We start from the raw sequence: 23984 nt of genomic DNA on the forward strand, positions 1-23984 counted from the left end.
CATTTTAAATAGGGGGCTGTTTAGCTCTTGATTTTGTGCTAGCATTCAATTACAAGTAACAGAAAACCCAACTGAAACCGAATTAAAACGAAGAGAATTTATTATGCTCCAGTTGTATTGCACAACCCTCTATGTCAGCTTCATCCTGAAGCAGGTTTACCTTAGGTGTCTGAGATTATAGTATTGGCTTCAGCCAGACAAGGTCCACCACTAGGATATTGCAGCCATTTTGCTACTAATGTTGGCCATATACCATCTCACCTAAACCAAATGACTGGTACAACCATGAGGAAAAGGAAGAATGGAGGTTAACACACTAACACAGTGTCTTCTACAATAAACAAGAAAAGTGTTTCTAGTCATTAAGTATGCCACTCTTTAAAAACTTGTAGCAGCAGCCCTTTTTTGTGTAAAAGTATTAGCAGCAAAATTCTTCTGTGCATTTTCTGAAATAAATAATGTCATCATCACCTCAAAAGTGTGTTTGACAATAGAACACCTGAATCCAAGTTAACCACATTAAAAACTGGCATTGGGTCATGTACTTTTTTGCTTCAAAGTAAATTGTATAATGTCAAAAAGTTCCGAATTGCATGTGAAGCTCAAGCTGTCTACCTTCAGGATATAAATTAAAAGAAATTAAGATTAAATTTTGTTGCAGAAAATTATATATTATTGGAATCATATATTATTATAACATGCATTATTTCTAAAAATGGGGGCTTCTGTTGCTTTGGTTATTGTGATTTGCTTCATTAAGTTATTAGATAATAAAACTTTACCATGCAAAGGATACTAATAATAAACCAAGAATTTAAGTATGACACCAAGGCAAGAAAAAGAAAAGATTAAAAGATTTGATTATTTAAACATAGAAAACTAAAATATGACAGAAACAGTACCCTTCCTTAAAGTTGAGACACATTTGCTGAGTTAAAAGTGAATAGTCTTAGCCGTCTTTTATAACATTTAAAAGATTGGTATTTATACTTTGAAAGGCTCAAGGAAAAGAAAGTAGAGACAGAATACATGAAATTTATAAATTTTACAAAAGAAATATAAATGGCCAGGAAGCTTGAAAATGCATTTAATCTCATTAATAAACCAAAGACATGACAGTTAATATAAAAAGTGAAATTGGCAAATGCTCAGATTTGGTATGATCACTATGAAATAGTATTTTTATATAAGATTTGGGGACTGTAATAAATTCATCCTTTATGGGAGATTAGTTTAACAGTACAAAATCAAATTCATACATGGGTATGTATTCAAAAAAGGTAACAGTTATCTAGAGGGTTGGAGGCAGGGGAGTTACAGAGGAACTTTTTATGCTGTGGTACTTTTAGATGAGCTTATAGTATTGTAATTAAGTGTATTTTTACTTCGGTAAAATAATTTTAAAACATGGGGAGCAAGAACATTGCTATATGAAATAAGGACATACGCTAAATGAAATAAGCTAGTCACAAAATAGACATACTGTATGATTCCACTTACATGAGGTATCTAAACTATTCAAACTCTTAGACAGTAGAATTGTGGTTTCCAAGGGCTGGGGATAGAAGAATATAGGGAGTTGTTCAATGGGTATAAAGTTTGTTTTGCAAGATGAAAACATTCTAGAGAAGTGTTGCACAACAATATGAATATAGTTAACACTATTGAGCTATACTCCTAAAAGTAGTTTAGATGGTAACTTTTAAGTCATGTGTTTTTTATTACAATCTTAAAAATGTAAAAAATACATGATTTTTTTAATTTATGTGTTTTTGTTTTATTTTAGCTTTTTATTCTATTATGTTAGTCACCGTATAATACATCATTAGTTTTTGATGTAGTGATCCACGATTCATTGTTTTCGCGTAACACCCAGTGCTCCATGTAGTACGTTAGCACCATGATTTTTAAAGACAAAGAAATGAAATTTGAGTGATTTCTGTGACTGCTTGGAGTTTTTATTTTTTTCTTAAATTTAAATTAGTGAACCAGAGTACAAACTATGAGGTGAATGGCGATCTTTTCATTTGATACGCACACATTTTATTTCATACTTGGATATTTTTCTGAATTTGAATAGTATCTCTTGGTTTTTTTTTATTATGTTTTTTTTTGAGATATAATTGACATATAATATTGTATTAGTTTCAGGTGTTCAGCGTAGTGATTCATTGTTGTATATATTGAAAAATGATCACCACAGTAAGTCTAGTTAACATCCATTCCCACACTTAGTTACGGTTTTTTCCTCTTGTGATGAGAACTTTCAAAGTCTCTTAGCAATGTATGAATTTGAATCTCTTGAAAGTTGAAATTTAACTTCAGAAATTGTTAATTGTCATAAAACTAATGAACAAATCAATGAAATAAAGCATTACATCAAAAAAATAGGAAGCAAGTGCAAAATTAAAACTGGTTTTGCAAAGGAAATTTAAATAGACTTTAGTAAGGCATTTTTAGTCCAAATTAGACTTAAACAATCCCAAAGGAACCCAATAATTTTACAGTGCATTCAAAGATAAATATAGTGGAAAAATACAAATACCTACTTCAGAAAGTTAACAAACCATTTCTGAATAGTTGCCTTACAGAGAAGTGTAGTTTGAGCAAGAGCTTCAATAGAAAGGGAAAGGAGCTAAAGATGACCAACAAAAAACAAAAATACTTGGTCCCCACCTAAGATTCTTTTACCCTATTAATCATTTCACCATTTAGGTAAGAAGAGTTATGAAACATTGATAAAGTATACCACTTGCTTGAGAAAATTAAGTCTCCAGTTGCTAAACTTTGACGGAATTTATAGCTGGGTTTCTGAAAGTAAATTTTAAACAAAATTATGTGTATGTTATTGTACATAAAATACCTTAGGTATTCATTGTTTGCCTCTCATGTTACTGTCTCAAAAACAGAAAAATGAGAAAAATAGTTGCTTTGGGATGTCACATAGTAAACTTGACATTTCTTAACATAAATAAACCTATTACTTTCTCCTGAGTAGGTAGAAGTAATAGATTTTTGTTCTAGTCCTCTTTTTTTTCTTCTAATTAAAAATACTGTATGGTGGCATTTGTAGGAATTCATAAAAGTTGACCATAAATTGCCAAATGTAATTATATGGTTATTGTGCATGAAAAATGTGTAATGACTCTGTTTAGAACTAAGAACAATCACATTAAAGTTAAAACGTATATATAGTATATAGATAAGTTACTTTAATAGTGTGAACTGTATATAAATGTTAAATTTACTTCATCATCAAGTTACTTTAATGAGAGTATAAAAATTTAATATGCCTATGTTTTTTCTCTTTCTTCTAGACGGATTCCGTACTAGGTATGTTTTACATTTTTACTGACTTTTTTCTTATTTTTATTCTGTGTTGCTTAATAAATATTTAAGCAGTATTACCGGCTTTCATTGTCAAAGCCTTTACTTCTAGTTCAATAGTCCATAGTAAGTCACTATTTATAAAAAAGAAAATTTTGTAAGTCCTTACAACAGTGTTAACTTTTTAAATTTTCCTAAGCCTCCTAAATTACTTCAGTATTAACTATGTCACTATTACAGCAGGGGCTGATGAAACCCACCAGAAATTTATTTGATTAGGTATTCTGAATCTTCTCTCTGATCCCTGCTTTAGATAAAAACAGTGAAGACACAAAAAATTGTCATCTGTCTCAAAATTATTCACCTTTTAGAGAACCTCCACAGTGTCCTTAAGTCTAATCTCCATTGCATTTCTCTCACTCGTAATAGTTAACTAAAACCTTGTAAAACTAAGAACAAATTTTTATGTACTGATGATTCTTTTGAATTGAATGTAGAGACAATAGCATCTATCAGGAAAAGGTAACCTGAATTAATAATGAGATAATAAGAAAATTCTCATGTACAAATGAGATAGGTTCTTTCTGTTTAGGGCAGACCTCTATCACTTTGGATAGAGGAGTTTATCAGATCTCAAATGTTATTAATTTTTAAACAATTACATGCCACTTAAAGGAAAAGTGCTACCAATTAAACTATAATACACCATCAGTTATAAGCCATGTTCTGATTTCAGAAATTTTAAAATGTAGAAAAAGTGTACAGCTTAAAATTGTTGAAATAATTTATCATGATGTGAAACCAGTTCTGACTTTTTAGATGTATTGAATGTCTCCTCAAATAATAGAAATTAATAGTATTATAAATAACTTTCCATTTATTATCACAAATACAGATGATAACAGATGAAAGAGAATGTCACCTACTACTTGGAATATCAAGTTAAAATGTACTAGGATGCATGTAAATGGGAGCTGTAAAAACCTGTAATAAAGATTTTGACTTTAACTCATCTTTTAAAGATATGAAACCAGTTCCACATCAGCTGGTGATCGATATGATTCCTTGCTGGGTCGCTCTGGATCATACAGTTACTTAGAAGAAAGAAAACCTTACAGTAGCAGGCTAGAAAAGGATGACTCAACTGACTTTAAAAAGGTAATTGGATTATTCAACTGTATTTCATTAAAAATAATCTTTTGTCTTAATATATTTATGTTTGGATATTATTCCTAGAAACTCAGAATGAAATCAGTATCTTGAAATAACTTACTTTAATTTTCAGTTTGGGGCACTGAATGGTAGGGAGAATATAAATAGCTGTTTGGGGTTTTTTTGTTTTTGTTTTTTAAAGATTTAATTTATTTGTCAGAGAGACAGTGAGAGAGGGAACACAAGCAGAGGGAGTGGGAGAGGGAGAAGCAGGCTTTCCGCCGAGCAAGGAGCCGGATGCGGGACTCAATCCCAGGACCCGAGCCGAAGGCAGACACTTAACCGACTAAGCCACCCAGGCATCCCTAGCTGTTTGTTTCTTAAAGGGAAGAGACTTTATTTCACACTTAAGTGTCTCAGGCCAGTACTGTGATACTGTGATTGAGCTGAAAAGAGGCATGGGAGCGGGGGGGGGGGGGTTGTGTGTGCATGTACACTCACACAAGCATGCACTTACACCTTACCTATTTGTCAGTAAGAGGCAGCCAGAGAACAGAGCTTTTCCTAGGAGAATATAGCTTTTCCTAGGTAACTAAAAAACTTGTGATAGTTGTAAGTGCTATTATGTCTTAAGGATGGAAGTGTTTAAGAAGTAAGTCCTGGAAACTCAACAGTCTAGGATTATGACTCTCATAATTCTTAATATTATGAGCTTAGAATAAACCTGATGAAGTTTATTGGGGAAAAAGAAGGCTTGTGATATTTGTACATGTTCCCCCAGGTAGTTGGCAGCTATTTGAAAGTTTCTTACAAGCCAGGTCAGCAAAAGAAGGAAGGTGGGGGGTCAGTTTACATTATGTATAAGACTGTCATTCATTCAGTAAAGAACTGAACACTGAACTGTCCTAAGTAGTGAGCTTCTGCTCATAAGGCAGTAGAGTTAGAGATAACTGTCCTTGTTCTTGTGGACATCTTCCATGTAGTAGTAGAGACCAACATGATCATACAGTCATATTAATAAATGTAAAATTTAAAAATTGAAACAATTATCTGAAGTAAAGAATCCATTTCATAAGAGTGTATAACAAAGGAAAGTGACAGATAGATTTCCTAAAGAAGTGAAGCTTCAGAGGCGAATCATAGAAGGATGATTATTTAACTGGCAAAATGGGAGAAAAAAGTTTTCTGGATGGAATGAGATATAAAGACACAGATGTGGTGGCAGAAAGGCACGGGATGCATTGAAGTGATTAAATCTTCAGTATAGCTAGTAGGGCAGAAGAGATGGTCTTGTGAGGTTACACTTAGATGTACAGGCCAGGGCTAGACTGTATGGTGCTTCACAAGCTATCCTAAGGGGATCTTTGTACTGAGAATGCCGGGAAGCTATTTGGGGTTTCTGATGTCCGGGTTAACGGAGTGGTTGGCATAAGAAATTGAGATTGTCATTTTAGAAAAAGTTAACTCTTGCTCCTATGTATAGGACAAATTGGAGGTCAGGAAAACAATTCTAATACTAGAATAGTCTAGATAAGAGATGATTTTAAGCATCTATACTCGTAGCAGGAGAGATGGGGGAGAAAGAAGTAGTAGATTCAAATGTTAGGAAGTATTCAAGAAATAGTTCACTTACCTTCAAATTTTAGTAGAAGCAGTACAATTACAATGATAAATACAACTGATGCTCCATGTCAGTGTCAGGAATTCAAGGGAGAATGTAGGCAGAAAAGCTCACAGACCCCAGATGAAGATCACAGTGGCTCCTCAGCTGTAGCTATAGTTGCTCTGTGTGGTTCCTCTTTACCATATAACTGAAGATTTGTTAATGGAAATAGAAAAGTTAGATTTTTCAGTGAAGTCTTAAATTTTAAAAACTGGAACTAATGTGTTAAAGAGTTTACATGGGACAAATACCTGCATAACCAAAAATTTTTGCCTTGCAACCATAAAGCATTGAAATATTTTTAACATATCCTTTAATGGCTCATATGTTACATTAATCTTTCTGTTTTAATATTGCAAGGTAATCAGTGAGAAACCTTAAAATATTAAGAGAGCAGAAAAGTAATTTGTTGTTCTACCCTAATTTTTATAGCTTTATGAACAAATTCTAGCTGAAAATGAAAAGCTGAAAGCACAGCTACATGATACAAATATGGAACTGACCGATCTTAAATTACAGTTGGAAAAGGCCACCCAGGTTTGTACCTTTTTCTCTTTGTTACCCTGAAGGTAATGGTTTTGATTTATTCTGTCTAAAAAATTAGATTGAAATATTCTCAGGTGTTTCTTTGAAACATAAGTTTGGTTACTGATAATAGCTTATTACTAAGAAGGAATCAAAATAATACATAACTTCATTTACTTCTTTCTAGAATAAATTGAAATATAGAAGTAAAACCTTATAATGGAAAATTGAAGTATTTTTAAGCCAAAAATACCTATGTTGTGTTACATAAAGGGCTTAAATGCTTATTTCCAGCATACGAAATGTAGCAAGGCATTGAAAGCATCTATATGGAATCTTCTTAAAGCCATTAAAAATTTTATAATTTATAATCATTTTTATTCATTGTAAATATTTCCTGTTTATTCCCAAAATTAATTTGATATACTAAAGCTAGAAGATAGTTTGTCATTAACTCTTTTTACTTAACTTCTGTGCAACAGCCTACAGGAGACCGTTTTAGACAAGAAAATTGGGATAGCCAAACAAAATTCACAACCATATACATATGATCTAGGCTGTGTATGATCTAGGAATTGTTTCCCAAGCTTTTTCCATGGAATACTAATTGTGGGAGATAGTAATAGGCACATTCCTTCCTCATTCTCCACCTGTCCCCCTTCAAAGAAAAGAGTTTTGTGACCCAAGTATTTCATGGGAAATACTATATTACATCTTGGAGATTTTACAGGATACTATTCATGTGTTAAAAGGCTCTAAGCAGTCTTGTAATTTTTAAGAAAACAAATTTGTTTAATTTTAACATGAGACTTTGTAGCATAAACACATTTCTACAGTTCAGCGTTTGGAATCCAGTTTGAAATCACTTATCTAGAAATGACATCTCTGGTTCCATAAATGAGACTATACTTTCTTTGGTCATTCTTTTACATTCATCTTTTTTATAATCTTTTAAAAAGTTAATTCTCTATGTTGAACTTACACTTGTTACCAGGTCCCCCTTTTGTTGTTGTTAACCACTATTACATTGTGAAGCAGTTGTTTGTGCACAATGGAGGCTTTGCTAAAATTCCAGGAGTTAAAGCTAAAAAAAGAAGATAGCAGGAGGGGAAGAATGAAGGGGGGGAAGTAGGAGGGGGAGACGAACCATGAGAGACGATGGACTCCGAAAAACAAACTGAGGGTTCTGGAGGGGAGGGGGGTGGGGGGATAGGTCAGCCTGGTGATGGGTATTAAAGAGGGCACGTTCTGCATGGAGCACTGGGTGTTATGCACAAACAATGAATCATGGAACACTACATCAAAAACTAATGATATAATATATAGTGATTAACATAACAATAAAAAATTTTTTAAAAGGCTCTGCAGATTCCATCAGTTGATGAGGGTTTACTATAAAGATACACAGAGAAGTAAGTCAGAATAAGAACACGTTTCATAGTGAGGTGTCATAAAAACTTGGAACGTCATTCAAGTTACAACTTGCTAGGGTAACTTAGACGTCATGGTAAACTGGAAAGTCATCATTCTCTGGGTTGTATTAGTAGCTTCATGAGCCTCCTCACACAAAAATACCATCACTAGTTTTCTGAAAATAACTCTAGCTTGAGAGATTTGATCATAACGTTTTCTAAATAAAAATGTCCACTGCTTTCTATTGCTCTGTCCTGTCAGTACGGTGAGTCAGCTAATCGATGTTTCTACTACTTACTACCTTCTCTGTATCTCTGTTCTGCCTACCCTGTTGTCGTTTAATTCTTCCTAGATGTCTCTCATTCAAAGTCTGCAAGAAAGGGGATCTGATAGAATTAGCCAGTTATTATCAGCATGGAGCAGTCCTGTTAGTGACTATTTCATAGGACACTGGACAACCTTAGAGCAAGTTGCCTTTGGGTCGTGTACCAATTTCTGATCCTATGGATTGTGGCCAGAAAAACAAGTTACTATTAACTGCCTTAGCAGACATTCTGAGTACCATGCCCAGTATACTGAATGAATAATGGAAAGGGTAATTCGGAGTGTAAGATACTGGTAAATATTCAGAGTTAATATCTTAGTTGGAAAAACTATGTAAATGTTTTTAAAATTTAAGAGTACATGTGAAAGCAAAACTGATAAGCATTAAACTTTTTGTTCAATTTTAGAGTATTTATCCTGAGCATTTAAGTCTACCAAGAATCATTCCACCTGATTTTTATTTTCTTTTTGGGGCATTACTCCCATAACTATTCATGGGTATACATAGTGGTAGCAGTTTGACAGTTGCATGGAGTTTTATCCAACTATCATCCTCTTAATAGTGTGTTTAATAATACTTGGCCAAGGGACTTAGAATTCCTTTTTTTTTTTTTAAGATTTTATTTATTTGACAGAGAGAGACACAGTGAGAGAGGGAACACAAGCAGAGGGAGTGGGAGAGGGAGAAGCAGACTCCCTGAGTCCCACGACCCTGGGATCATGACCTGAGCCAAAGGCAGACAGTTAACAACTGAGCCACCCAGGTGCCCTGTGACTTTAGAATCCCTGAATCCTGCCTGCGTCCAGCCACCCTCCTTCCTGTAGTCTCCAATGGAGGGAAATAGGCTGATTTACCAGAAACTGGTTTGATGAATAGTATTTTGTCAAATGCCAATTCACTAGATTCACTAATAATGATTTTAGCAGCTTTAACTAGAACATTAACCAAAAATATTAACTCAACTTGATTTCTTAACTTAAGAAATGAGCAGATGAATCATAAAATTGCTAAAATGTTCCTATATGAAGAAAAATCCTCAAAAAATGCTAATTTTCCATCTAAAATTTTATTAACTTGTATGTAATGGCATTGTTTCAGCTGTTTCTGAATTCTTTTGGGTGCTTTTGAATGTCATTTTTAAATTTTTCAGTCTTTTTTTTTTCCCCCAAGTAATCTCTACACCCAGCATGGGGCTCAAACTCATGACCCTGAGATCAAGAGTCCCATGCTGTTCTGATGGAGCCATCCAGGCATCCCTACATTTTTCAGTCTTTATTTAAAGCGGTTTTTAGGATTCATTTGCAAATCTTCAAGGGGCATATTAGCCTTTGTTCTGCATTTTTAGCAGTTAAATATAAATTTAAATTTAAAAACATCAAAAAGAAATCAGAATTAGCTGGAAACTCTCCTCATACTTGAAATTCTGAATTTGATTTCTAACAATAAGTAATTAAAATACGCCAACTTTTATTTTTCCAGAAAGAGTAAGCACAAAAGCATAAAACCATTTAAAACAACAGAGAAAAGGAAGGACACCTGGCTGTGATTAGATCTTTACATTTTATATACCATAACCATAAAAAAGAAATTGTGAAAAGAAGATCAAAAAGTAACTTAGGTTACAGGCCTTGAGGAGACTAAAGTATGAATGCTGAAATGGTTGACAGAACAGAAAATTACATAAAGAATCGTTTAGGGCGCCTGACTGGCTCAGTCAGTAGAGCACAACTATTGTTCTTGGGGTTGTAGGTTCGAGCCCCATGTTGGGTGTAGAGATTACTTAAAAATAAAAAAAAATAAAAAGAAAAAGAAACAATGATGAAATATATTTGTAAGTATATTTTGTGGTTAATAGTCATAAAAGAGCATTCTTGTTAAAGTTGTGAAAAACCATTTTTGGTAAATTGGTAAAATAGATTATTCAGCAAATTCACTTTTGAGAAATGAGTCATTTGATGGTTTTTATAGCCAACTGACCAGGAATCCCAAGGAAGATATATGTACAGAAGTTAGTGTAAGAACTAGGATACCACTTGTTCTTGTTTTTAAGATTTTGTTTATTTACTGGAGAGAAAGAGTATATAAGTGGGAGGAAGAGCAGAGAGAGAAGAAGACTCCCTGCTGAGCAAGGTGCCCAGCTCAGGGCTAGATCCCAGGACCCTGAGATCATGACCTGAGCAGAGGTCAGACAACCAACCAGCTGAGCCACCCAGCACACCTAGGATACCCCTTGTTTTTAACTGGGCCTTTACTCAGGATCCACATGCAGAGCCCTCAGGTGATAGCTATAACATGTGGCTTAAAACCACAAGGGTCCTTTCCATCTCCCAAATCTCAGGATTTTGTCAACTTTGAGTTGTGATAGCATAATACAGGAAGCAGGAAAAAGGAGAGCCCTAAGCTCACCAAGAGAAGAAAAGCTATATAGCTAGGATTTCTTTTAAGTGGCAGGGGGTGTGAACTTTCTTACCAATTTTGGAACATGGATGTTTGGAAAAGAAAACTCTAGATAGAGAGTGAGCAATACTGAGCTGTGAGAGACAACAGAATTCAGGCCAGTTTACTGGCTTGGCTGCACGGGTACTCACTCGTCCTGGTCCCAGCTACCTTTCAGCCAGGGTCCTAGAATCTGGCCGTTCAGATTAGCCGCTCCTCCTAGTGGCGTGTAAGAGAGTGCTTGAGCGTCAGAGAAGAAACTCTAGGGTGTTTGTGGTTTTGCTCCACAGTACTGCTCCACACAGACCCATCCTTAGCCCCTACTATACTGTGTAAAGACCTGAGGAAAAGTCATGGGTTAGACCATGAGAGCTGTGGAAACCACTCTATTTCTAAGTATTCCTTTAACTCTAAATTTATATTGTTTTAATACAAAATTGTTCTCTCTTTTCTTTATTTATACCTGTGTATTACTCTACCTGAATATTGTGATTTATTTGAACACCACTAGAGGAGTTACTGTGGTCCTCCTTCACCCCCCCCCCACCTTTACTGCACTTATATCCCTTTTTATATTTCTTTCTTTGTTACAGAGACAAGAAAGGTTTGCTGATAGGTCACTATTAGAAATGGAAAAAAGGGTAAGTATCCATTTTATTAATTAATCATTTCCCCCTTTATTGTTTTACATAAGCAATAGTAGGTTTTTTTGTTTTCTTTTAGTTTTATTTTTATGAATGGTAGTTTTTGTTAGTGTAGATTAATACTAATTTAATCATGAATGTTTTCTGGCTTAGCTTCTTTATACAGTTCTGTGGGATCTCTCTAGATGTGAAATTACCTTACCTCTAGGTATTAAGACTTCATTTACCATGTTATTCTTTCAACAGATTAAAAAAATCTTTGCCTTGATTCTGAAATGTACACATTGTGGTAGTGAATCTGATGTTTTTGAAATGCCATTTATCTCTTTGGTTTTCTGTGGTGGTATACTTAAAACATTTTGATCGTGTATACATTTAGTTTAATTCTTTGGAAAATTTAAATCCATTCTTAAAGTTTGTAAAGATTCTAAAGATATCAAATTCTCACATTTCTTTTAAAGTTAATGATACTTTATTTAATTTTGAATTTAAATATTTAACTTATTAATAGTATATTTTATTTTTTTTTAAAGATTTTATTTATTGAGAAAGAGAGAGAATGATAGAGAGCATGAGAGGGAGGAGGGTCAGAGGGAGAAGCAGACTCCCTGCTGAGCAGGGAGCCTGATGCGGGACTCGATCCCGGGACTCCAGGATCATGATCTGAGCCGAAGGCAGTCGCTTAACCAAGTGAGCCACCCAGGCACCCCGAAATAGTATATTTTAAACAAAAAAATTGATTACTAGAAAAGCCTTTTGCCCTTTTATGTCTTTCTATAATTTTTTATTTGGCAATAATATATTCACTTGTATTTCTCCATTTATTATTGTTATTGCTCAGAGGTCTGGCAGTGGCTGTGAAGAACTCTGCAAGTTTAGTCTGAGCAGTTGAGAATGTATAAATGATCAAAAGTTAAAGGAAAAGAGTGTCTGTTAGTCCCAAGTGAGCAGTGGCTAGACCTACAAGGTCTCAGCTGGAGGAGAAAGCACATCCTGGGTAGCTAGGTCAAAGAAATAATCAGGAGCAGTTAATAAAACATTTTCTTCCATCCCATTATAAAAATAGCCAATTTACCTTTTTTACCAAAAAAAAAGTGTCCTTTTTTATCTAGGCTTGTGCACACATAGTACACATGTTCATACTCTGACATTCTCACCTGACCTCCTTTGTCTGCCTATCAAATGCAAATAAATTACAAAGTAGCTAATTTACTTTCAATTTAACAAATATTAGTAATCATAGTATTGATAATAACTGCTAACATTTATTCAGTACTATAATGTACCAGGCAGGCACTGGGCTAAGCATTTTACATGTATTTTCTCTTAATCATATTTTCTGATGTTGGTAAGTTTGTCAAACAGAAGAAATTGCCTACCACTTTATAGATGCTGCCTTGGCAACAAGACAGTTTGGTATAGTGTTCTTGTCTTGCTTTACCAGAAAGTAGTTAAAAATCTTGAAGGTACCTAACAAAATTGAGGATGATGAGGGCAGTAGGAAATATGCATGCTATTTATGAGATTTCACCAAGTTATGAGGATCAGATATGACGCTATATATCCTAGCGTTTTGGGAAGTGCAGTGGTTTCTATGAATTAGTCATGGCCGTATTACTAACTAGGAGAAAATTCTGTTCATAGAAGATAACATTTTTGTCTATATAATAGTGTTTAAACAAGCTATTAATAGAATAACACGGTACTTAAAAGACTATGAGTAGGATTCCATCTACTTTTTACATCACATAATCTAAAAAACATTAACATTTACAATAAATGTACTGCTTTACTAAATATCAACATTAATTATTAATCTGGGAAAGAATGTCTTGGAAATTCATAGTGATTAAACTAAATTTAAATGGTTTGTATCTGAAAGGTGACCGGCAAGAGTCAGTATCTTCTGGGCGGTATGACCTAACAACCAAAGTTTTACAGCACATTAATTACTGCTGCTTGCTTTTTGCGTAACACCCTAGAATGCTTATTATTTAAGGGAGAATAAAACTGTACACTGCAGTAATGTATGTTGCTTTTGCCTGTCACTCTTCGAAAGGAGGTACTTTAAAATAAGTGCTGCAGTTGCTTCTTCGTTAGATTCACTGCGTTAATGCTGCACACAGTATCAACCTAAATACAAAGCTGTAAAGTCAATTGTATAAATGTGGGCTAGTAAACATTATAGGTGGAGGAGATGAACTTCTCTTTGATCCTTTTGAAATTTAGGCATGTTTGCTGCTTGCGTTTCTGCTTCTGTCACTGTAGAATAATTGCATCTATGTGTGTTTTTTTTTTCTTTTCTATATAATCCTCAGTCTTGAATACTGGTTTATTCCTCAGTTTTATGTGAACTAAAAAAATAGTTTGAACATGTTATGTAGCATCTTACTAGAAAGTCAAAGCTTTGAAGAAAGAGCTTATAGAAATTAATAAAAATCATAATCTTCATATTTACTTCTCTCAAAATTTAGAAAGCTCTTTACACATCACTGGCATCACATCTTTTTCCACACTGCTCCTGATTTGATTTTTAACTCTAAAGTATCACTTCTTTCACAATTTAGAAGAAAATTAAGAATATAATAATTATGTGATTAATATTGGTACCTTAAATTGATCTAGGAACGAAGAGCTCTAGAAAGAAGAATATCTGAAATGGAAGAAGAGCTCAAAGTAAGTAAACCATACTTCTGCTTATGAGAGACAGTGCTGTTTATCAACTCACATGTTACAGTACTCTTATAGATACTATGTTTACGTTAATTGTTCTCAATACTGATTATGTAATTTGTGAGTTACCTATATCTTGTGGTTCTCTTTCTTCCTAAGTCCAGGTTTTATGTGAGCTAGGAGAACGTTTACAATTCAAATCATTTTGTTGATTAGTTTTTTTGGCTCTTTTGATGTTCAGGTATAGAAAAAATTAGACAATAATGAATATAAGGTTGGGGATTTATTAGTTATTCTTCACATTTCACATGCTCTGTTTCTTGGAGAGTAAATGGTGGTGGAGGTAGCCATACAAAAATATTTTCCTTTGAAAATAAAGGACATTACAGTAGTAGACGAGCAGAACTATGTTTTATTGAACTCTGAATTACCTGTAGAAGTATCTATTTGTTTTGAATGTTGGAAGGAACCCTCTTTGCTAGGGGAAAAAAATAGCATAGTTTATTGTATTATCTTGCATAAAATATGTTTATCACATTATGAATTAATGAACTGATACATAGGAAAATGTGCCCATAAAATTAGAATTTCAAGATTTAATTATTACCAAATTTGGTTCCTTATTAAAACATTTTGAATGGCTTTGGAGACAAAGTTTTCGATTTTGTTATGTATTTTGTTTGATATGAAATTTTAGGACTATTTACCTTTGCAGATTTCATGGAATGAATATCCTTATCGTCAAGACTCTTAATTTTTTCTTCTTATATTCGTTATCTGTGATTCTTTGTGTTTTTATTGTACTCTTTTCCATTTTCTTATTTTTTTATATTTTATTTCTTTATGTTCTAATTCCTGCAGAACCTGCACCAAATAAAGCAAATTCAAACTCTGAGAGAGTTAAATGAGCGACTGCTGACTGAGAATAGGGCCTTGACAAGAGTGGTAGCCAAGCGCTCAGGGTTCTGTAGGCATCTGCAGTCTGTGAACCTATAATTTATAGTTTCATCATTTCTTCTTGGTAGAGCCAGGCAGGTGTTTTTGTATTAGTAAGCGTGTCTTAAGCTCACTTTTACAAATTAATGCCATTGTGTCTGAAGCTTATCATATAACTGTTAATTATGCATGGCTTCTCAGAATGTTAGAAAGTGTCACTAATTGTATATTCTGACTGATAAACTACAATAAATTTAGGAAATGATTTAGGGATTTAAAGACTTGTCTGCACTTTTGCAAAGCTTATGCACATTTTTGGCTCTACAAATATTTTAGGGATTAAATATTTAAATATAATTTTAAAATTCTTTACTAGAAAGAAAATGGAACCATAAGCAGTATAAAATGTTTTACATATAATTAATATGTTGAAGCTGAAGATTAAGCATGCTTTATCTATTTTTCAAAAATAATACCATTTTCAATCAGAACCACTTTAGTTAATATATTCACTTAGTTCTTTATTACAGAGGTATCCTAATACATAAACTTCAGATTACTGTATTTTATATCCATACATTGTGAACACAAGAATTGATTGGTTCCACATAAAGTTAAACTCTTCATAAAGCTTTTGTTTTATGTAATTTTGCGAAGAAGTTTTACTTTTATCTAATTTTACAACCTAGTACATTTTGATAGCTGAGAAACAATACTGAAAAGATATTTAAGTTATCTTGGAGAGCATGTTTTTTAACATCCAAAATATAAGCTGTCCCACTTCCTAGCAAACAAATCTGGCAGAGCACATCTGATTTAATTCATTCTTAGTGGAAAATCCAGTTTACTGATAACATTTCTACCCCCTCAGTTTGTCTGTAAAACAGAAAATAGATTTGCTTTGAGGATGTGAGGATGTGTTTTTCTGTTTGCTCCCAATACTGGTGGTTTTTTCAGTGCTTAGATATTTTCATAAACACAGCCTGACTACTTTGGCTTATAAATTATTTTATACTATTCTAATAATAGTAATAATTATTCTAATTTAATGAGCCACCTATCTTGGATCACACATTGTACTACATGCTTAAACTTGGTACGACAGATGAATCCTTTAAGAAATTTTAATAATTTAGAACAAGTCTAACTTCCTCAAAACTTTGCTAAATAGGCTGGTTTCCTTGTGGAATAATAGTACTGTGGTTTGAGGTCTGATGTAAATAAAGTAAAAGGCCTCAGTTTAGGTGCTGACAGGAAGTCTTAGAGGAACTCCCTTTGAGAGCCCATCCTAACAAAAACAGGCTTCATTTTTTTGGCTGCTCTAATATGGTGTGCTTGTGAGTCATAAATAGCAAGTGATTTAGTACATTCCAGTTGATAACTTTGGGAGAATAAACTTTTAATTCCATCATTTATTAAACTAATTAGCTTCACAAATCAAGTTTTTTCTTTCTTTCATATACGTTTTAGCCACTAGAAATTTATATAACTGACAAAGCTTGTTCATGTGTCTTGTGGTGAAAACATAAAATTTATTAAGAGTAACATTGTATCTTCTTATTGAAGTAAAACTTTTTCTTTAATTTCTCCCCCTCACAGATGTTACCAGACTTAAAAGCAGACAACCAGAGGCTAAAGGATGAAAATGGGGCCTTGATAAGAGTTATAAGCAAACTTTCCAAATAAAAAGCAGCAAATAATGGAATTGCACATATTAGCAACCCAGTGGACCATAACTGACAGTCACTGGAAGCCTGGGAAGAATCCTTGGAGACTGTCATTTTTGGATATCCTGCCAAATGCCCTCTTATCTAGGAATTTTGTTTTGTTCAATTTTCTGGTTTTTTTTTTTTTCTTGTATCAAGACCATTGTTTCATGTTAATGCAGCTGCTGAGAAGATTTTTTTTTTAATGACTGAGAAAACTTGTTTACAGCTCCAGCATATAAGGAAAGTGTTCAAGGCCAGATATGCCTCAGATACTTAACCAGTAAGCCTTAGTTGTACATAAATACTTTTGTGTCAACAAAAACTTTCAGCTCTCACAGAAGACAGTTATTCAACATTTTTTGATGTGCCACAGTTCCAGTTTTTCGATATTTAATTTTTTGCTTTACATCTAAGTTTGGGTTTGTATTTTTTTCCTTCTAACTCTTCATGTGGCAGACTCTTCTATGTTTTCACAGCTTTCTCATTTACAGAAAAGAACACTCGTTCTTCTGATATCGTTGTTATGTATTAGGCTAATGCTGTGTTGTCTTCCACCTGGAACTGAATTGCTTGGTGGAACATTTGCTTTCACTGTTTGTGCAATATGCATTTATTTCTTATATGAATGCTTTAAAGTCAATTGAGATTAGGTTCTTTTAAGTCCTATTTTCTGCCTTCATTGGTCACTTTTTGTTTTTGTTTGTTTTTTATTATTGTAGTATAAGATGTTAGATTCTGTAATCTTCACGTTCATTTTAGCAGGTACTGAGTGATGCTGTATATATAAATAAGTGTATTGTTTTGATTTTTAGAACACCACATGGTATGCTTGACTATTTCCTTATTTCAAATGTCTGTTAATGCAAAGTAGGCTACTCCATAATAGTGTTAAAACAAAATTTGCTAACAATGTGATATAAAGACTTTAAAAGTAACACATTATATGGAGCCCTATCTTTACAAAAGTTTTCTACTGTAAAGTGCTTTTACTTTTATTTCCAGTTTTCATTTGGTAGTATTCAACCACAATTAAAGTTGCATAAGATAATTGCTTCACATTTCACATACCTATATTTATCTGAGTGCTGTCTAAAACTGTTGTGCTAGCCAAAGTAATGCTATGAAATCATTTGCAGACTTAACCCGTGAGTTAATGTAAAATGCACTGTTATGCCATGTGAAGAGGCATTGACTTTGATACCACCATCATGTTCAGACCATTTTATACATTTCAGTGGCCTTTTTAAAAAAAAAAGAAAAGAAAAAAAAAAGCAAAACCAAGTACCTAGTGAAGATGGCTTTTCTTTGGACAAATAGCTTTTATATTTTCATCAAACCATGCAAAAAATACTACATCTTTCTGGCACATAACTGTCTCCTTAACCACTGAACAGTTCAGCCATTTGAATAAATTGTACATCATAAAGCTTATAGTAGCTAATTGTATTATTGATTGTATTGTATACTATATTAAATGTGAATTTGTACCCCTTCATTTTAAAAGGTCATTGTGTTCTACTGCCTATTTTAGATTACTTTGGGGCTGGGAAAGGGTGTTTTGGTAAGCAGGATTTTAAGTCCTCTCTCTCTTGATTGGTTTTATGAAGATATAAGGTTATGCTCTTACTACCAAGCTCAGGATTCTTGATTTTTAAAGGTACAAGGATAGTTATGGGAATTTTATTTTTGGTTATATTTGAACTGTATGAATGGTGGGTCTGAATATAGGGAATTTCCATGGTCTTATGTGGACGTAAAATATACAGATAATTGATCAGTTTGAGTGACTGCAACATGTTCTGGTTGCACAACAGTTAGGCATGCTAAGGATTATATTTGTGAAGTTTGGATGCCTGTGAAGAATGATTAAATACATGTTTCTAATATTTTAGTGTTTTGTATTTAGGTTATTTATTCTTTGTATCTAAAACTGAACAGCTACTGTGCTATTATATTGGTTTTATTGGTAGTATTGAGCAGACCTTGTTTCTGCATGAAACTAGTTGCAAAACCCACTATTTTGGAAATAAAAATGTATTTTGACATATACAAATAAAATGAATAAAACTATTTTAAATGTGTGACCTTTTACTGAAGACATTTAAATTTTGTTCTGAGATATTTAAATTCTGCATGGGTATTTTTTCACTAATTGCTTTACTTGGATTCCAATTTGAATAATTTCTGAAATTGTAATATTGTGATAATTTGCACAACATTGTACATGCACATCTGTAAATGCAATCTTAATTGCCATATTTATGCAATCTGTGTACCAATTTGGACAAATGTTTATATATTTTACATAAAGCTGTCTGTATGCAGAATCTGAGAACTAGTTTTTTATGATAATAGGTGGGTAAAAAATAATAACAGTGAGTCTCAAGATAGTAGCTTTGTAGCACAAGATTTCATTTACATAAACATTTTGTGGTTTCTAAATTAAACCTGTGCTTTTTTCTTAGCTGCAAACATGGGGTTGGGAATGCATATAAAGATAATATTCCATTGAGATGTAAAATATTAGATCATTCTTCAACCTAGGTTTGTCCAAAGTTCAACCCCCCCATCTACTTACACATCTGTAACTGTAACTCTCAAGGAGGCACTTTCAGCTTCGGAACTTTGGTAGAGGACTTGTAGTAAGCCTATGTTTAAATACAACAAGAATTGAATTCTAGTTCCAGTACTTTACCCTGTGCAAGCTCACAGAACGAAAGATATTACTGTTGTTTGTCCTACATAAAATAAGTTCACATGCCAATACTTCAAAGCCAAATGAAAAGCAGCTGTCAAGCTGTGTTGAGAGTATTCATATAAAAGGTAGATACTCACCAAACCATTAGGCTACTTTGCTCTTTTGCTTAAAGGTTTATTATCACTTAGTCTTTCGGGCCAATCTGAAACAGTCACAACTCTGAATGTCCACATTCACTGAGTCTGTTGTCTTAAGAAGCAGATAATCCAGAAGGCCAAATTCTCTCTAGACTAGGACCATGTATTTCCCATAGGACATAATAGCCCTGTAGTTTGTCCTTCACTTGTCATGATAAGCAGAATACAGAGCAGACCCCATTAACAATTATTAACTATCCATCAGTGAAAACCTTTGGCTGCAAAGATGAAGGCTGACTGATGAGCAATCTTTTCTCTGATGTCCATGTTGTATACTGTATGTGAGTGATCTCTGTGTGTGAGTGTGCATGTACAACAGGTTTACAGGATTGGGTATAGAATGAATTGCTTTTCCTATTTATCACATATCTCTAATTAAATACATTTCTTGACTTTGGAAAGGTTCTCTGGGGTTAAGTGCCCTGTAAACAGATTGCTCTTTCTCTGAGGTAAGTGACACACAGTGTCATATTTCTGTTCCTTGCCTACAAAATGACCAGATGACAAAGTAATAAATTTTAAAACATAGGAGTCAGAAGTTTAAGATTCTATAATAAGGTAACATAAATAATTCTCTAATTACCATAACTTGAAATTTTATTACAAGTGTTTTAAGGTTTATTTTAACTAAGCTTTTTTGAGCCAGGCTGTCACAACTTGTCACTACATGAATGCCAATAAATATATAGGTTACAAAAATTCACTAGATTTTCATTTTAAAAGGCTAATGAAAAAGAAGGGGGAAAAGTTTAGTATAAATATTAGTAGATTTTGTCTTGAATAATATACAGTTAATAGGACCTGTACTTTGTGTTTTTAGTGTCTGGGAGACTGGTAGTAGAAAAGAGAAGAAATTACCTTCTCTCCCCTTCATCACAGTCTGTTTTTCTTACAGGTCTGATTTGATACAAATCCACTTCAGTAGGATATCTCATTTGATCTGTACAACAGGCTGGGTAAATAAAGTCTGTCTCCATTTTATAGGTGAGAAACCTGAGATTATTAACTGATTTTAACATTCCAAAACTAACAAAGCAGAGCTCTTACCCAAAGTTAGTTGGAGTTGTCATTGTTTTTCCCATCTCTTAATCCCGGACTTTTTCTACTATTAGTTAGTTAGTTTGATGGTTTATTTGCATGAAATTGCATAAGTTACCTATGAGCCTATTTTATATGTCTAGGCTTAAGATAAGGATAGCATTTCTTGATTTTTTTTTTTGCATTCTTTTCTAATTCTACATCCTCGCCCCCACACTCAACTAAATATCTCCTCTCCTTAAAACTTATTACTAAACCATTTTGCCCTATAATGGGATTTTTTTTAGATGAATGCTTTAATGCTCAAGCAGCTAGTTGATTCCCTGATGCAAATTCCAACTGTATCCAGTAGATCAAGTATTTAAAGATATTTTCACATACCCACATGCAAAAGAACTGCATTCTTTTTTTTTTTTAAAGATTTTTATTGGGTGATAGACATTGGGGGAGGCATGTGCTATGGTGAGCGCTGTGAATTGTGTAAGACTGTTGAATCACAGACCTGTACCTCTGAAACAAATAATACATTATATGAAAAAAAGGGGGGGCGGGAATTGGAGGGGGAGATAAACCAAGAGAGACTATGGACTCTGAGAAACAAACTGAGGCTTCTAGAGGGGAGGGGGTGGGGGGATGGGTTAGCCTGGTGATGGGTATTAAGGAGGGCACGTACTGCATGGAGCACTGGGTGTTACATGCAAACAATGAATCATGGAAGACTACATCAAAAACTAATGATGTGATTAACATAATAAAAAAATTTTTAAGATATTTATTTTATTTATTTATTTATTTATTTGATAGAGACACAGCGAGAGAGGGAACACAAGCAGGGGGAGTGGGAGAGGGAGAAGCAGTCTCCCCGCCGATCAGGGAGCCCAATGCGGGGGCTCGATCCCAGAACCCCAGGATCATCACCCGAGCCAGAGGCAGACGCCTAACAACTAAGCCACCCAGGTGCCCCAACTTCTGCATTCATAAAAAATAGACATGTTTGGTTGGTGATTGGAGCTTAATTCCCAAGAACTTTTTTATTCCCAAGTAAGATAGGGAACATTAATAGTGCTGTGGTTTTAGCAACAAATTTTTCTCCCCAATGGAAATTTGTGGAATGTCAATATATAACATAAAAATTGTATTTATGTTAACTCAGATATGACCTCACCCCAAAAGAAAGTACTCAAAAGTCCAAATAGGCCTAAGACAGTAGCATAACAACAGCATGATTTTTTCACTTGTTACTTATTCTATGTTTTTAAACACCTGACAAGAAAAGACTTTTGGATTCAGTCAGATCTAGATGTAAATCTTAGTTTCACCACTTTTATGATTGTGTGACATTGGTCAAATTACTTAACCATTTGGGCTCAATTTCTCTGGGTAAATGACATATCTGTATAAAGTGCCTTGAATACTTCCTAGAGTTTAGTGGATAGATGCTCAGAATTGCAATTATTACTTTGAAGAAATTACATTAATTTGTGACTTTGTAAAAGTACTAATTTACTTTGGAATGTAATTTATTATATCCAAAGAAGCTTGTAGCATTTTTTTTTAAGATCTATCCATTTATTTTAGAGAGTGGGGGAGGGGCAGAGAGAGGGAGAGAGAATCTTAAGCAGACTCCCCACTGAGCACAGAGCCCCACGCAGGACTCAGTCAATCTCATGACCCTGAGATCTGACTCAAAGAAGCTTGTAGTATTTAAAAATTTTAATAGTTTCTCCTTAGACTATTAAAACAAAATTTTGGAACAATTTACCCAGTTACCATAAACATCTAATATTTACTCTAGGATCAGTAAGGGAGAAATACATAAGAGGTGGATTTTGAGGACTTCCTTCAACCACTGAAAGAAGGAAAAGGTACACCTCTATAACCATGCCACATCTGTGCCAACAGATTCCATGGACACTGGCTCTAGTGGTATGAATCTAATCCATTTATGGATCCCAGTTGCTGTTAACAGAGGAGAGATGGGGAAAGTGGCAGGGAATTTATATATGTGACATAAAATTTATTTGCCATACAAGAGGCAGGTGGTAAGTATGGGCTAGTAATTGTTTTAATACTTACTGGTAATAATTGCTACTCAATATTTCTTGTTTTCATTAAGATTTATAGTTGTTGGAATGTCAGGATCATCACTAATTTTGGATGCTTTTAAAGTTTACATGGTGCTTCTCGTAAAATATCCTACCACCCTCTTGGTTGTTTATCAGCCTGCAGATCAGACTAACCTTGTTACATAATGATGTTCCACATAAGAGCTTTATTACCTTATCTATTCTTTTGTCTGAAATTTATAGTCCTGTCTCTCATTCTTACTCCATACTAGACTGCACATCTGTCTAGGACTTACTTTACTGTAACCAGCAGTAGAAAACCAGAGGGAAGGCAGCTAAATTTTACTATTTTCTGTGTACCACACCCTATATATCTTGGTGTTGTAGTTTTAAAATTTTTTTTTAAGCTGTTTCTTTTACTGTACTGTGAACCCCTTGAAAGGACAGGGTCATTTTCATTTTTGTTCTCAGCACTTAGCCTAGTGCCTTGCACATGGTAGGTGTTTGCTGAATTTTTAAAAAAGGAACAAATTAACCCAAATAATTAAATTCTGATATGTACACTTTGTGGAAGAAGAAATCTTAGCTGGCTTCTAGATTTAAGTTTTTTAAGCTACTGAATATAAACATTCCAATTCCTGCAAACTTTATTTCAGTCATTCAACAAGTTCTTGTTAGCACTTACATGCCAGACGTTGCCCTGTGTGGTGGGTACACACTCAGAAGCAAAGCAAGCAACAATAAAATCCTCGCCTTGTGGAGGTTACATTCAAATAGTGGGAAGATTGGAAATAGGCAAATACATTATGGTAGAAGACAAGCTCTATGGAAAAAACAGCAGGATAAGAGATTTCAGGGATGGGGGTGGGGGGAGCTGGTTAGAGAAGGCCTTACCGAGAAGATAACATTTGAGTGGCACTTGGCTGGCTCAGTCAGTAGAATACGTGATTCTTGGTCTCAGGGTTAAGTTCCAGCCCCATGTTGGTTGTAGCGATTACTTAAAAAAAAATAAAATCTTACACAACAACAAAAAAAAGGATAACATTTGAGCCAAAACTGGAAGGAGAGGGGAAAAATACCACAGGTATCTGGAAGAAGGGCATTTTCAGAGGGAGCAAGGAAAGCAAAGTCCCTGAGATGCAGATGTTCTCAAGTGTCTGACATCCAGGCTAATGCAGCCAC

General features: G+C 34.1%; 1 protein-coding gene across 1 annotated transcript in view; it reads left to right on the forward strand.

The window, feature by feature from the left end:
• The window catches only part of PPP1R12A (protein phosphatase 1 regulatory subunit 12A), a 140278-nt gene extending 123505 nt beyond the window's left edge, over positions 1 to 16773 (forward strand). Inside the window, exons 20-27 of the mRNA XM_035729305.1 lie at positions 3318 to 3333; positions 3825 to 3849; positions 4350 to 4485; positions 6575 to 6679; positions 11435 to 11482; positions 13368 to 13398; positions 14111 to 14161; positions 16694 to 16773. Coding sequence (XP_035585198.1) covers positions 3318 to 3333; positions 3825 to 3849; positions 4350 to 4485; positions 6575 to 6679; positions 11435 to 11482; positions 13368 to 13398; positions 14111 to 14142 — 393 coding nt within the window. The 3' untranslated portion in view covers positions 14143 to 14161; positions 16694 to 16773. The remainder of the gene's footprint in view (positions 1 to 3317; positions 3334 to 3824; positions 3850 to 4349; positions 4486 to 6574; positions 6680 to 11434; positions 11483 to 13367; positions 13399 to 14110; positions 14162 to 16693) is intronic.
• Positions 16774 to 23984: the final 7211 nt, after the last annotated feature.

Source organism: Zalophus californianus, chromosome 9 (genome assembly GCF_009762305.2).
Source record: "Zalophus californianus isolate mZalCal1 chromosome 9, mZalCal1.pri.v2, whole genome shotgun sequence".
NCBI classification, from domain to species: Eukaryota; Metazoa; Chordata; class Mammalia; order Carnivora; family Otariidae; genus Zalophus; species Zalophus californianus.